The following is a 15,626-nucleotide window of genomic DNA, read 5'->3' on the forward strand; positions in this document are numbered from 1 at the left end:
AAGGTGGACAATTTTACGTATCTTGGAAGTACCATCAGCCAAGATGTTACTAGTTCCGAGGAAAGAAGAAGAAGAATCGGGAAGGCAAATGCTGCATTTTGAAGACTCAAAAACATCTGGCAACTCAAAAACTTCTCCCTCAAGACAAAACTGAATGTGTACAAAGCAATTGTTATTACCATCACAACATATAGTAGTGAGACATGGCAACTTACCAAGAAAGATATGAAAAAACCTGGATGCATTTCAATACAAATGTCAGAGAAGAATATTGGGAATAATATATAGAGATAGGAAGATGAGGAAGACCATGAATAACATGGAAATGAACAGTTCTGAACAACATCAAGAACCTCAACATGAAATGGGAAGGTTTGGAGAGAAGGGCAGTTGACAGGCAAGGATGGCAAATGTGGGTAGCCCAATGTGCAGCAAATCACGGGATGGACTAAGGTCTAGCCATAGATTAAAGTGGCATTATGATATTTTAAGTGCCTAGGCACCTAATTCATATTGAAACCAATGGGAGTTAGGCACTAAGCACTTCTGAAAATCCCACTAGGCGTCTGCATCTTTAGGAGCCAAAAATTCCTTTGAAAATATGGCATTTAGGCACTTTTGTAGTGTTAGAGACAATGGAAGAACCCAGTGGGCATATAGAACTGAGGTTTTTTATAACCATAACATCTCAGAATAGAAATCTAAACAAATACTCCAGAATAAAATATAACTAATTCTAATTAACAATGTTAAGCACTTGGAAGTGTGACCAATTTTGACATTATCGAACAGTTTTTTGGCTACTTCTTTGTGCCCCACTTTCACTAGAATTTAAAAATGCAAAGGAACTGGCCAGTGGGTGACATGAGCACCTTTCCCTGATAAGTTTGTAACTGAAGTCACTGTAGTTAGCATGCCAACAAGGGGGGCAGGGGAGCTGAATTAGCGCCTGTTCATGCCTGTATATTGGTGCAGTGCAGTGTCAGGTCTGGAGGAACCAGAACTTTGTAGTTGTTGCACATGGAAGTAGAAAACATATTTTCATGAGCTAAGAGATTTAGGGCTTCTGGACAAAAAATTCTCAGAGTAGGTCATGAAGCTAGGATACGTGATGGCTCTTTAACTGGTAAATCTTGGGTCTGGTATTCAAGAAGTAAAGGGCCCATGTGTTTTCAGTTTAAAGTCTAATTTACTTATTCAGTTGCCATAAATGCATGCACAAACTGGGTACTTGTGTTGACAAATATGATAATTGTCCATTTAAATCAAATGTGCAAATTCCACATATATTTTGTATGCACATTAATATACCAGACTTTTTGAAATCAGGTCCATTGTGTGCTTCTAATTCTGTGTTCCCAAACAAGGAACTACATCAACATTTTCCCAGACAACTACAGTTAAATTTTCAATCAGATGTATGCAGATGAACCAGACAATTATTGCTGATTTATTTTGAGGCTAGGACATGTTTTATTTTATTGTGAACATAAACTATGTTATTTCTGTTTTAATTTGCTCTTCTGTTTCCATGGTAATTATGACATCAGAGAAAGGGCAAAAATATATTTTTTTAGATAGTAAAAATAGAAACATGTGGTGCTACAAATTACAGTTTGGGTTATTACATTTTGCCTGTGTAAATTTCCCTTGCAATTTCAGTTGGATGGGGGTTACTTTGTGTCCACCACAACAATGAAGTTATTCCTATGCTGTATGTGTATATATTAATGATTCCATCCAAGACCAAATGATAATACAAATAATAAGCAAAATGCAAAAACTTTATAAATGGTTAACCTGCACCTTTTTATAATTTGACTTGCCTGTAAAAACAAATAGTCCTGTTTTCACAAATGTTCAGATCTTTTCATATCTTTAATTTTGTATTAAAATTAGAACTCCGTTTTTACACATTATGATACATTGAATTGGCAGAAATTTAAAGTGAAAATGATCAAACATGAATGTCTAAAGTTTGGCTACAAAATCCATAATAAAGGCACCTAAATATAGGTGGCCTGTTTTTCAGAGAGTGAGCAGCATAGGTCCATTGACTTCAGTGGAGACTGGGGTTGCTGAGCACCTTTGAAAAATTAGGCCACCTATATTTAGGTTTATAAATATTTTTTGTTTTTACTACCTTAAAAAAATATTATAACAGCAGACACCCAGGTTTGGAAATGATGGCCTTTGTGAAGTAAATTTCAATATAAATCAGTAATAACTATTATTAAATACGGTGATACAGGACAGTCAGAGAGCAGGGAGAGAGTGCTAGAGAGGAAATATGTAAACTCAAGGCTAATTAAGGTGTGGTTCCCGGTAGACTAGGGAAAGTGGCTGCAGGTTAATTGGAGCACAATTAAGGCACTGTTAGGAACCTAATAAAACCTTCTGCGTCAGGCAGACAAGGGAGGAGGAAGGGAAGGACTGGTTGAGAGATCTGGAAGACCTGAGAACTGAAGTAAGGCAGACCCTGCCCAGCAGGACAGGGAGATTCCCTTCCCCCCAGCATCTAAGGACTGAGGGTAACCACATCTAAGGGGGATGAAGCTAAGAAACCCACAGGGGTTGAGAGGGGCTGGGACTCGGAGTGAGGAGCAAACCCAGACCCCTCCCCTGCTTCCCTCCTCTACCACCTTCCCAGGCTAGTAGCGGGGCCCTTGGCACCCAAGAACGGGGGCAAAGGGTGGCATCTTAGCTCCCCTGCCAAGAAAAGCTCAGGACTCACCAGACTAAAATCTGCCATCTTGTCACAATACATAGAGAATCAGGTTTGAAAAAAACAGATCACAGAGACCTTTGCTGTGGGCTTTTAGAGGAAATTACTTTCAAAAAGGTCAAAACACAAAATGAGCAATTCCATGTTTTTATTATTCAAGCCAGCTCTCTTCACCAGGGTGGCTTCTTCACTGTGCCTTTACTCCAACGGTGGACTAAATGAGCTTTAAAATGGTGGGGTGGGGAGGATTTATTCTGTGCTCCAAAGAGTAAACTGTATCTATTCAGTGAGCGGTAAGGAGTAAAGTGGAAAATTCTACTAAAGGTAGAGTAAACATTAGATGACTCTGCTTACTTTCAGAGTATCTCATCTTGGAGTGGATAATAATTACAGCATTCCAATTGTACTGCACCCGAATATTACATTCTGCTTATTTTAATCCCCACTTCATTTGTAATTAGAGAAGATATTCTTCATTACTTCTTTGATGTGGCCTTTACATATTCCCATTTGTGGGATGCTCCCTGCCTCCACAACTCCAGCACCAGTGAACTTCTAGTAAAAAAGTATTTTAAAAGTTCCTAGTATTACTGTATACACACTGCCTCACAGTATCAAATATTCAAAATGATATTATACATGGGCTGTGTGGTCCCGAACTGTCTCAATTCCTTCCTTTCTGCATCTAGCTATGGGAACAGGGACCTTCACTCCAGGCTTGGAGATTTTTTTGTATACTAGTATATTACATTAGTAAAATGCTTTGGGATTTGGGTTGGTATACAAATTTAGGATTACTCTAATGTTTGAAGTAGATACTAAGTACTCACTGTTACCTACAAAAGCAGAACACTTCTTTGTAATAAGCTCAGACTTTAATACAATGAAAACTTTTACTACTACAAAAAGTATTTAAGAGAAAAACCTGCTATGTAAGAAAAAATGAGGTTATCAGATTTCTCTGGTTTTCACACTTTGGTACATATTACAAATAAAGATACAACTGGAAATTATTCTAATCAAGAAAGCATGTGTATAAGTAAGAAGAAATCAAAACCGCATGCTATTTCTCAATATGTTTTTAGCAGTTGCTCAGACAGTTACCAGGAGAATTTGTTTGCAATGGGTAGCAAGTAGATTTGTTTTCTTATTCAACAGTTAATTACTTGACTGAGTTTCAGGTAGATTAAAAAACATACAGTTTCACATCTACTATGGATTACACCATCAGTAAGGTCCAAAGATTATGGAGCACCATAATACTGTACTTGAAGGATTCTTGAATCAGCTTGAAGTTCTTCAGTTATTATTGTTAGAGAAAGAAATACTCTTGTTCAGTTTAAATATGTATTTAATGTTTGTTCTGTTCTCATTCTTGTTTATTCTTTTGTTCTGCACTCATTGAAGTCAATGGCAAAGTTTCCTATTGAGTTTAATGGTGCAGGATCAGGGGCTCCACATGCTAAAGCTTTAATTTTTTTTTTTTAAAACATTAGGTCTAAATCCTAGGCATCTGCATGTATTTATATCCAGACAATGTTTGAATGGATCAAAATCTACTAACCAAAACACCATAAATAAGGTCTCCCCTTCCTATCTCTTACACTCTCATATTGTAGCTCATTGTATCAGTTAAAGCATGAGAAAATATAGATGTTAGCAGATCTGCAGGTCAACTACATTGGACTGTGTGAGACCAAGGTGGGGAATAAATTTCAGAGATCGTCATTCTCTGAAAATGCCATGATACCCACTACTGTTTTAAGGTGATTTAAACTTATCTGTCATGGAACTCATACATGAAGCTGTTTGAAAAGCAAAGAGGACAAAATTATATGAACAGAAACCATGACCTAACAACTATATTTCATAGTTTAACTGGTCTTCCTACTTTGAAAACACTATTTTATTATTTTAGAACTTTACAAAATGAAATTGAATGGCAAATGAAACCTATGCAACCAACTATCTTTGAACTCTACAGAAACCAAAATCTTACTCTACATGGTCAAGGTGATATCATTGGTACTAAAAGTGGCAGCAGTTTACCATTTCAGAGACTTAGCAGAGATCATGACCAGAAACTAGATGGTAAATCTCCATCACCACCAATGTTCTATTCTTCACACTACAACAGCCCATTTCCTGAAAAGCACAGGTGTGATGTTTTACTGAGCCATTTGTACAGTGTGGAAGAAGTCAACCCAATGGTGAGTAGTTATTTTACTTCAAACACAGAGGTGACCAAAGTTCAGTTTATAGGCCAAATGTGATTCACGGATTCCTATAATATAGTTTACACTTGCTGATATGGTATATTTCATGCTGAGCCATACCTCAGTGTTAATGGTGATGGTGGTTATTATCTGCTATTATGAAAATAAGGTGTGAGCTTCAGGCTTTTAGCAAGTTGCCAGTATGGCCTTCAGCTGTGGCACCCTGCTTTAACAATTCTATCACAGTAAATTCATGACGACTCTAATAAGGACCCTAATGTGCTGTTAGAAAAATAAAATTTCTTTAGAAGTAGATTAATGGATAAAATGAAAGGAATCTGTGTACCTGTTGTTCTAGGTGTAAACTATTGTATCCAGACATGAAGGAGAAAATCCTGAATGTTGTAATCTCTCTTTTTCTTAAAGGGAAAGAGTAAAATTGTAGCATTGTCAGTCCTCTCCATGTCACTCTTCACAGTGGGGTGTTAGCTATTTCTATGGCAACTGGGGGCAGACCACATCTTTGCTGCAAGCCTGGGTTTAGGACTGCCAATCAAGAAGAATTCCCTAGAATTCTCTGCCTCCAAACTGCACATGCTGCAGCCTCCAGGTTCCCTTTGTAACAGAACTTTTGCAGAAATGGTATGTGTGTGCATGTGTGTCTATCAGTTTCTTCATTGGCTTTAGATTTTTGTCCTCAACATTGTTAAACAGGAAAAAAAAATCATCTTTTGGCTCTCTGAAGTGGGTTTGAAGGATAGCACCTCTCCTCCCTGTCTCCCTGCACAGTAAATGGCAGACAAGGACAACAGGCCAAAGGGAAACTAGGTCCCAGCCAATGCATGGGCTAGGTCCATGTTCTGACAATTGAGCAGACCATTTGGAAGCTGCCTTCATTGAAACCAGGCCAGTATCTGTGGCATGGGTCATAGAGTAAGTGGGTTTTTTTCCAAAGCCCATCCCAGCCCCCACGCCCCATCCTCCCCTAGTCATAGGGCCCCTATTTCAACAACTTTTAGAGAAAGGAGGAGAGGTTCACTGGAGCATCCTGACTCTTGCAGAAGGGCAAGTTCTCCCCATAGCAACCAGGAGGAAAAATTTCTGCTCTCAGCCAGTCTGTAAGCAAGATCCATGCCAAGGTTCTTGAAGACAACAAAACATGCCCTCTTCCTACAAGCAATTTTACCTGTAAGGCCTCAGCTGCCATGAAAAATTAGATTCAATGATCCTTGTGATCCTATCTGATCTTAGGAGTCTATGCCAGCTCCTGTGACCTTTCTGATACCAATGAGTAATTTGCCTTCAATGGTGCCAGCTCATTCCTCATTTTGTGAGGTCAGTCCCTAATCAGCACTGATCCAGCAGCAGGGAGCATGGGATGAAGTGATTCAGATCCTCTACTGTGGGGAGGTCATAAAAGGGCCACTATTTTCCTTAAGGAGATATGCAGGATACATGCCTGTAGACTTTCCTTGCACTCTCCCCTTCACAAGGCCCCTCCTACCTTTTCCCAGGGATTTTTGACCCAGGGACTGGTGAAAGATCTTAGCATTAAAAGGGATAATATAAGAATATAAGAACAGTCATACTGGGTCAGACCAAAGGTCCTTCTAGCCCAGTATCCTGTCTTCCAACAGTGGCCAATGCCAGGTGCCCCAGAGGGAAAGAACAGAACAGGTAATCCTCAAGTGATCCATCCCCGTCACCCATTCTCAGCTTCTGGCAAACAGAGGCTAGGCACACCATCCCTAATAGCTAATAGCCCTTGATGGACCTATCCTCCATGAACTTATCTAGTTCTTTTTGAACCCTGTTATAATCTTGGCCTTCACAACATCTTCTGGCAAGGAGTTCTACAGGTTGACTGTGCGTTGTGTGAAAAAATCTTCCTTTGGTTTGTTTTAAACCTGGTGCTTATTAATTTCATTTGGTGACCCGGAGTTCTTGTGTTATGATAATGAGTAAATTAACTTCTGTCTTTATTTTCTCCACACCAGTTATGATTTTTATTGGCCTCTTAGTCTTCTCTTTTCCAAGCTGACAGGTCCCAGTCTCTCCTCATATGTCAGCCGTTCCATACCCTTAATCATTTTTGTTGCCCTTTTCTGAACCTTCTCCAATTCTAAATCTCTTTTGAGATGGGGTGACCACATCTGCATGCAGTATTCAAGATATGGGCATATCATGGATTAATATAGAGACAATATATTTTCTGTCTTATTTATCCTTTTCTTAATGATTCCAAACATTGTTAGTTTTTTTTTTTTTTTTACTGCCGCTGCACATTGAGTGGATGTTTTCAGAGAGCTATCCACAATGACTCAAAGATCTTTCTTGAGTGGTAACAGCCAATTTAGACCCCATCATTATTATATATTCATAGCTGGGATGATGTTTTCCAATGTGCATTACTTTGCATTTATCAACATTGAATTTCATCTGCCATTTTGTTGCCCAGTCACCCAGTTGTAAGAGATCCTTTTGTAGACCTTCTTCATGGTCTGCCTGGGACTTAACTATCTTGAGTATCATAGAATCATAGAATCATAGAATATCAGGGTTGGAAGGGACCCCAGAAGGTCATCTAGTCCAACCCCCTGCTCAAAGCAGGACCAAGTCCCAGTTAAATCATCCCAGCCAGGGCTTTGTCAAGCCTGACCTTAAAAACCTCTAAGGAAGGAGATTCTACCACCTCCCTAGGTAACGCATTCCAGTGTTTCACCACCCTCTTAGTGAAAAAGTTTTTCCTAATATCCAATCTAAACCTCCCCCATTGCAACTTGAGTAGTTTTGTATCATCTGCAAATTTTGCCACCTCACTGTTTACCCCTTTTTCCAGATCGTTTATGAATATGTTAAATAGGACTGGGCCCAGTACAGATCCCTGGGGGACACCACTATTTACCTTTCTCCGTTCTGAAACTGACTCTTTATTCCTACCCTTTGTTTCCTATCTTTTAACCAGTTACCAATCCATGAGAGGGCCTTCCCTCGTATCCCATGACAGCTTACTTTGCTTAAGAGCCTTTGGTAAGGGACCTTGTCAAAGGCTTTCTGAAATCTAAGTACACTATATCCACTAGATCCCTCTTGTCCATGTGCTTGTTGACTCTCCTCAAAGAATTCTAGTAGATTGGTGAGGCATGATTTCCGTTTACAAAAAACCATGTTGACTCTTCCCCCAACAAATTATGTTCATCTGTGTCTGACAGTTTTGTTCTTTACTATCGTTTCAACCAGTTTGCTCAGTACTGAAGTCAGGCTTACCGGCCTGTAATTGCCGGGATCACCTCTGGAGCCCTTTTTAAAAATTGGTGTCACATTAGCTATCCTCCAGTCATTTGGTACAGAAGCTGATTTAAATGATAGGTTACAGACTACAGTTAGTAGTTCTGCAGTTTCACATTTGAGTTCCTTCAGAACTCTTGGGTGAATACCATCTAGTTCTCATGACTTATTACTCTTTAGGTTATCAGTTTGTTCCAAAACCTCCTCTAATGACACCTCAATCTGGGACAGTTCCTCAGATTTGTCACCTAAAAAGAATGGCTCAGGTTTGGGAATCTCCCTCACATCTTCAACCGTGAAGACCAATGCAAAGAATTCATTTAGTTTTGCCAAAATGGCTTTATCATCCTTGAGTGCTTCTTTAGCATCTCAATCGTAAGCCTAAAGTCTTAAATTCTCTGCCGAGATCCTCTAAAGAGGAGAAAACTCTAAAACTGAGGCTCTGAGCAAGATACATCAGACTCTCAACTAAGTTTTCCAGAATTAAGCACAAATGGAGGTTTAGCTTCATAAGTACTTATTTTCTTAGACAATGAAACACCAAAAAATAAGTTCAGAAATAAAAATTGGAAAGTTGATGAAGAGGGGTGTGATTCTTCCTCTGCTGGTTTATAAGAGTGGGAATTTCTCTATTGAGACCTACTTGAACCTAATGACTACAAATTCTTCATTATGCTGCCTCAAATTAAGCCTGCTGCATCCTTAGTAAAGGACATAGTTAAACTAACTAAGGGCATATTCCTGCCAAATACACAACAGGAAAATAAAATAATTCAAACAAAACTTGGATACAACTGCCTCAGGGCTGATAGTAGTGCCTGCAGTCTCTTATTGTGAGAGGTCTTTGCTCAACTGGGAGGCCACTGTGAGTGTGCATAAAGAAAAACATGACACAAAATCTACTTTAAACTAAACTTCCCTAGCAACTTTTTCAAGAATGATGCTTCACCTGACTGATTTGCTATACATTCAAATGTGTTCCAAGGTCAACCATAGCTTGAAGGAATTAGAATAGCATTCTAAACTGATATCCTTCTAAATGTTTTGTTGGTAAGCTCTTTAGGGAGCACAGAGACAAAGCAGTCACTGATGCTTTAAGCAAGGGAATAAGGGGTTTCTGAAGTCTGGGCAGATTTCCCCCTTTAATTGTCATCTGGGAATGAACCAGCTAAGAAAATGAGTGCTTGAGACAAGTTTATCCTGTCCCCATGTATGTTAAAATAAACCAACACTATCAATAAGACCCTTTGTGATATAAGAAGATTAAAAGTGCAGTCAGCCATCTTTTACTCACTGGAACAACAGAACCAGCTTCATGAAGGGCACAAGATTCTTTGTGGTAAAAGAGAAACAATGGCATAGAAATCTCAGGTGCCTCAACAAGTCCATAAGGAGATCAATATTTTAAGTGGAAATACTAAAATCCATCATTGCAGAATTTTCTTCCCCAGACCTCAGAATACAAAAATAAAGTTCCTTAGTCCCTACTGATCAGGGAGAGTTACCCAGAGATACTTTAGCTTCGGCAACACAAGAAGCATTTTCAATAAAGAGTACTCCCTTTTTGTACTTGTACCTGCTACACGGTATTCACAAATGCCATATTTCGTCCCTCTCTTCAAGTGAAAAGGATACCTCTGTCTGTCTCTGGACAAAAGCTTATGCTCCAATAAATTTGTTAGTCTCTAAGGTGCCACAAGTACTCCTTTTCTTTTTGCAAATACAGACTAACACGGCTGCTACTCTGAAACTTCTCATTATGTTACTTAGGCCTCAGCAGTCATCACAAAATACCTTCAGAAACAAAAGTTTGAGCAAACAAGTGGAAGGGCCAATTACAGCGCTCACAAAATTCCAGCATTTAACTTATCTTCTAAGATAACCTTTATTTTAGAAGAGAGACAGAAGAAAATAAAGTCTGACATTAGCAGACCTCTACTAAGACAAAATCTCTGACAGCTCCTGGGCTTTTTGGTCTCGTTTATACCCAGCACAATTCTTTCTTCGCTTCCAGATAGCAATTCCAGCAAATAAGTATATAAAGATCTTGGTCCAGATCCAGAACTAGCATCTCATGTTGAATTCATTCTTATTATTTAGTAGCTACCTGAGGTCAGATCTACACTACAGATAACAGATGCCATGTGGACTCTTATGTGAGGGATGTGGCTCAAAGATGAGACACTAAGTGTAACCTGTCTCATACTATGGACTTTTGACTAGGTCCCAAGCAGTCTCTGTGGCCTTTCTAGCTAGCATTTCCATATTAGACATTTTCAAAGTGACAACCTGCTTGTCTTGTCATATATTTACCTCTCACAATGGACGAGTGGTTCAATAGACTCCGAACCCACCTCCATTTGGAACTGCTTGTGAATCCTGTATAAGGGAATGGACACATGCAATCGCTCAAAGAAGAACAGTTACTAACCTTTCTGTAACTGTTCTTCAAAATGTGTTGCATATGTCCGTTTCACTATAGGTGTGGGTACACTCGAGTGCACAGTTGTCACAGAGTTTTTCCCTTTAACAGTACCCATTGGGGCATCCTCTGCTGTATCATGCACTGAACACAGGCATAAAAGATAGAGCCACCCCGACCCCTCCTCAGTTCCTTTCTACCGGAAGACTCCAATAGAGAGGGGAAGGAGCGTGGTTCATAGAATGGATATGTGCAATCACTAGAAGAAGAAGAAATGGTTTCCGTAACTGTTGTTCTTCAAGATAGATGTTGCATGTGTCCATTCCATGACCCACCCTCCTTCCCCTCTCTATTTGAGTCTGCCGGTAGGAAGGAACTGAGGAGGGTTGGGGGGGCTCCGCACCTTATGTGCGCTGCATGAGCAATGAACACATAGACAGCAGAGGACACTTGTGCCATCCTGATGGATACAGCCAAGGAGAAAAGCTCTGCAGCTGCTGTGCACTGGAGAACACACACCTAAGTGGAATGGACATGTACAACATCTCAAAGAACATTACAGAAAAAATTAGTAACCGTTTCTTCTGGAGAGTTCTCCCTGAGGGGCAGTCCTAAGTCCAGTTCAGACCAAAGATTTGGTCTGCTCCAGTTGCCACAGAGATGGGGAACATCCCACTGTGAAGACTGTGACATGGAGGTCCTAGAGTAAAAATTCACTGGTAGGAGAAATGAGGTGTAACCCACACCAGGTTGAGGCTAATACTAAAAAGAAAAGGAATACTAAAGTTTTTCTGAGTGTCTTGGTTGCCAGTATTACTGAATTAACACTCTTTTAGAGGGCCATCTATCTAACTTCTTAAGATGCAAAAAAAAAAAAAAAAGTTTTTTATTCAATATATCCCATCATTTCAAACAGTGTTTGCCAAGAGGCTACTCTAAATTACACCAGGGACTGAAGTGCCCTGTGACTGGCCCGAGGATAGCAGGGGAGCCAAATTGTGACCAATAGTACATTTAAATATGTAGTGACACACCTAAGGCCTAAGTCTGTGTTTTAGTAAAAGATAAAAAATATGCAAAGTTACCAGCTTGTAAAACTTAAGATGAAAAATTTGTTTTATGCTTCAATAATGTAAAAATATTGCTGTACTTTCAATTCTGTACTACCTGTGCCTGCTCTATGTATTGTTCAGATTCACCCAGAGATGTCCTTACCTACAACTGCAACAGAAAAGTTCTTTCAAGAAGAAGAGAAACAAGCAAAAGAATTTGAAGAGATTTTAAATTCACACATTGAAGAACTGCAAAGGCATTCTGAAAATACTATCAAAAAATATGCCAGGCTAAAGCAAAATAGACATATATGAGCCTTTTAGCTTTTTATATGCAGTTTAAAAAAAATAAAGGTATAACCAAGTAGTTACTCTTCCGATTCTCAAAACTAAAATCTGCTTCCATTTTCTTGAATTTACACAGAAGACAGCTGTGTCTTGTCATATAAATTTTGGGGTGGGAGGGTTTGCATTCCTATATTAACATGACACATTGTTCTGTTATTGCGTTAGTTACAGTGTATGTTTGCAATCTAAGACATATCTAGAAATTAAATATGTAATTTGTTTTTGTCTACTTGTGTGCTCCAGAAACACATTTGAACCACTGTAAATTAAGTAAAGATACATGAAACTTGAGGGGGTAAGGGAGCTATCTAATCAATGGAGCTGGCCACTTGAGACTATACCTAGTCTAAGGGGATTCTCTAGCTTGCATAGAACCGGAATAACAGTTTTACACTGTTCTATTCACAGCTCATAGTATCATGGGCATAGCTGTGCTCTGGTTATTCTTGGCAACAAGGATAGCTGTTTATGTCCATTGCAGCTGAGCCTGCTCTAACTCATGTTTAGGACAAGGCAAGCCCACAGAATGGTCAAGAGTAGGGAAAGGGCAAACATACCTTGAATTCACCTTTCGCACCGCACTTTGCTTTGCATTACTGTGCTAAGCAGAGTTCAGTTGGAACAGAGCATATTACCTATAATTAGGGCCTGACCAAATTCACGGCCATGAAAAACACATCACGGACTGTGAAATCTGGTCTCCCCCGTGAAATCTGGTCTTCTGTGTGCTTTTACCCTATACTACACAGATTTTACACGGAAAACCAGCGTTTCTCAAATTGGGGATCCTGATCCAAAAGAGGGTTGCAGGGGAGTGAGTGAGGGGGGTGTTTCAAGGTTATTTTAGGGGGGTCACAGTATTGCCACCCTTCTGCGCTGCCTTCAGAGCTAGGGGGCTGGAGAGCAGCAGCTGTTGGCCAGGCGCCCCTCTCTGAAGGCGGTGCCCCACCAGCAGCAGCACAGAAGTAAGGGTGGCAATACCATACCATACTATCCTTATTTCTGTGCTGCTGCAGGCAGTGGCTCTGTCTTCAGAGCTGGGTTCCCAGCCAGCAGCCGCTGCTCTCCAGCTGCCCAGCTCCACAGGCAGCATCGCCACCAGCAGCAGCGCAGAAGTAAAACTAGCAGTACCGCAACCACCCTACAATAACCTCATGACAACTCCCCCCACCAATTCCTTTTTGGGTCAGGACCCCTATAGTTACAACACTGAAATTTCAGATTTAAATAGCTGAAATCATGACATTTAGAATTTTTAAAATCCTATGACTGTGAAACTGACCAAAATGGACCGTGAATTTGGTAGGGCCCTACCTATAATGGTTTACAAGTTTTTCATTAATATTTAAATATCTGAAAAAAATGTATTAAAAGTAAATCTTTCTGCAAAGCAAATATGGGTGTTTAAGTATAATGTTGACCTATTGTTTTTACCTCAGTGTAGAACATGTAAAACCTTTGTCCTCAGACTATATAGATTGCTGAACATCTCCTTTGTAAAGGCTCTCAGCAGTTACTACTTTTCCAATTCTCAATCCTTCTTCCAACCCAGTGCTCTGCATCTTGAGTAACTCTCTGTTTCACATGGCCATTCCTTTTATTTGCAGTTCATACTAAATTCTATGTAAGTGGAACAGTCAGAAAGTACAGGAGACAATTTAACAATTGACTTTAATGGAATAGTTACAGAAAAGCTACAGTACAGCATGTAGTGCACTTGCTGTTTGCAACTTCATGGAAAAAGCTGGATAAAAATAATACTGTGAATCAAATAGGCTGGTTTGTGAGTAACAGAATCATCATTAATATTCAAGCCCACACTAAAATGTGAATTGTTTTTGGAAGCTCTCTCTCTAACATAGCAAAACACACTATTTCACAGAGACAAAATAGCCAGATTTTAAATACCAATTTGCTCAGTTTTCAATAAAGTGAGTAATGATAATGAAAATATAAAAGAACCATAAACTCACGCAAATAAACTAAAGAAAGCTGGAGAGCAAAGAGTGAACAAAAAGATGATGAAAGAGTATTTGAACAAACTAAAAAATGTAAATCTTCAGTTTAAGAGACTACGCATCTGGAAGTTTTAAAAGAACTACGGTAGAAATTTAGGAATCTCTGGAAATAATATTCAGTAAATTATAAATCAGAAGTTGTCCCTGGAGATTAAGAAAGCAAAAATTTGTCTTTAAGAATGAGAGAGAGGAAGATACTAGAAGATATTGACATATTAGCCTTGTTTCTTTTCCAAGCAAAATATTCAAACATATAATCAGTCAGTATTGCCCAGATCCTCAAAGGTACTTAGGTGTTGTTCCAACGTGTGTCACAACACCTAATCCCTGCACAGTCCAGTGAAATCCTCAGCCCTAAGCATGGGGAGAGTTAGGCCCCTGAGGCCAGATTCACAATGGTACTTAAGTGCATTAAGTACTTAACTGCCTCTTTAAGTGCCAACATTTAGGTACCGCTGACATTCTCAAACCACCACTCAGATGTCACCTGATCTTGTAGCATTGCAACACCTAAATACCTTTTGAACGCAGCCCATAGGCGCCAACTCCATGGGTGCTCCGGGCTCAACCATGGGGAAAAAAAGAAGGGTTGCTCAGCACACACCAGCCATAGCTTTTTAGTGGGTGGGGCTGCCGATCAGCTGTTGGGCAACTGGCAGGGAGGTGCTCATGGGAGCTGTGGAGAGCAGCCAGCAGCAGGATATGGTGGGAAGAGGAGCCGTGAGGCCAGGGTCTAGGGAAGAAGGGGCAGGGCCTTGGGGAGGGGGCAGAAAGAGGCGGAGCAAGGGCAGGACCTCGGGGGGGGGGGGTGACAGAGTGGGTGTGTGCCTCAGGGTGAAGCACCCACCAGGAAAAATAAAAATAAAAGTTAGCACCTGTGACCCAGCCCCTAAGAAAGGGATCCTCAGAAGTCAGCAAGAGGGGCTTAGGCATCTAAACTGCTGAGATTTTGTACCTGGCTGATGGGCCAGAGATAGGTATTTCCTTTTGCTGGGGATCCTCAGCTGCAAACCTTCTCCTGGAGTTAGGTGCCTAAGCCAGGTCAGCTGTTTACGTAGTCCATGCCCTAACAGCTGATATCATCTCTCTCACTGCCTCCTCTTCATGGGCAATACCTCTCTCATGTTTCCCTGTGCCCCCTAGCTATTGGTGGCCTACATCTGGACCACCTGCTGCAGGCTCTGACAGGTATGTGCCTGCTCTGAGTATGCCAAAAGGATCAGCCTCTCCTAGTTTGAGAATCCTGCTTTGGGGCCTCTGGGGCTTCGGGTTGAGTTAGGGCTTTGAGCTGTTCATTAGCTGTGAGCAGCATCATGGGGTAGATGGCTTTGTGAATGCAGCAACCAGCAGAAACTTAGATGCCTTCAAGGTTAGTGGCACCTAAATGGTGGACTGAGGTCCCTAAAGAGGTAGTTAGACACCTAAATATTTTTGGAGATCTGGGCCTATGTGACTATTTAGAAGAAAGCTGTCCAACAAATTAATTTATTAAAAAAATACATCTGGCCAAATTAATAACCTTGTTTGCTGCAATTACTCATTCAACTTCAGTATGGC

At 40.3% G+C, this 15,626-nt stretch overlaps 1 protein-coding gene across 1 annotated transcript in view; it reads left to right on the forward strand.

Annotated features, from left to right (window-relative positions):
• DEUP1 (deuterosome assembly protein 1) overlaps window positions 1–12,806 on the forward strand; it is a 58,574-nt gene extending 45,768 nt beyond the window's left edge. The window contains exons 11-12 of the mRNA XM_043503942.1: window positions 4,710–4,935; window positions 11,845–12,806. Coding sequence (XP_043359877.1) covers window positions 4,710–4,935; window positions 11,845–12,018 — 400 coding nt within the window. The 3' untranslated portion in view covers window positions 12,019–12,806. The remainder of the gene's footprint in view (window positions 1–4,709; window positions 4,936–11,844) is intronic.
• Window positions 12,807–15,626: the final 2,820 nt, after the last annotated feature.

The sequence above is a fragment of the Dermochelys coriacea genome, chromosome 1 (genome assembly GCF_009764565.3).
Source record: "Dermochelys coriacea isolate rDerCor1 chromosome 1, rDerCor1.pri.v4, whole genome shotgun sequence".
NCBI lineage: Eukaryota > Metazoa > Chordata > Testudines > Dermochelyidae > Dermochelys > Dermochelys coriacea.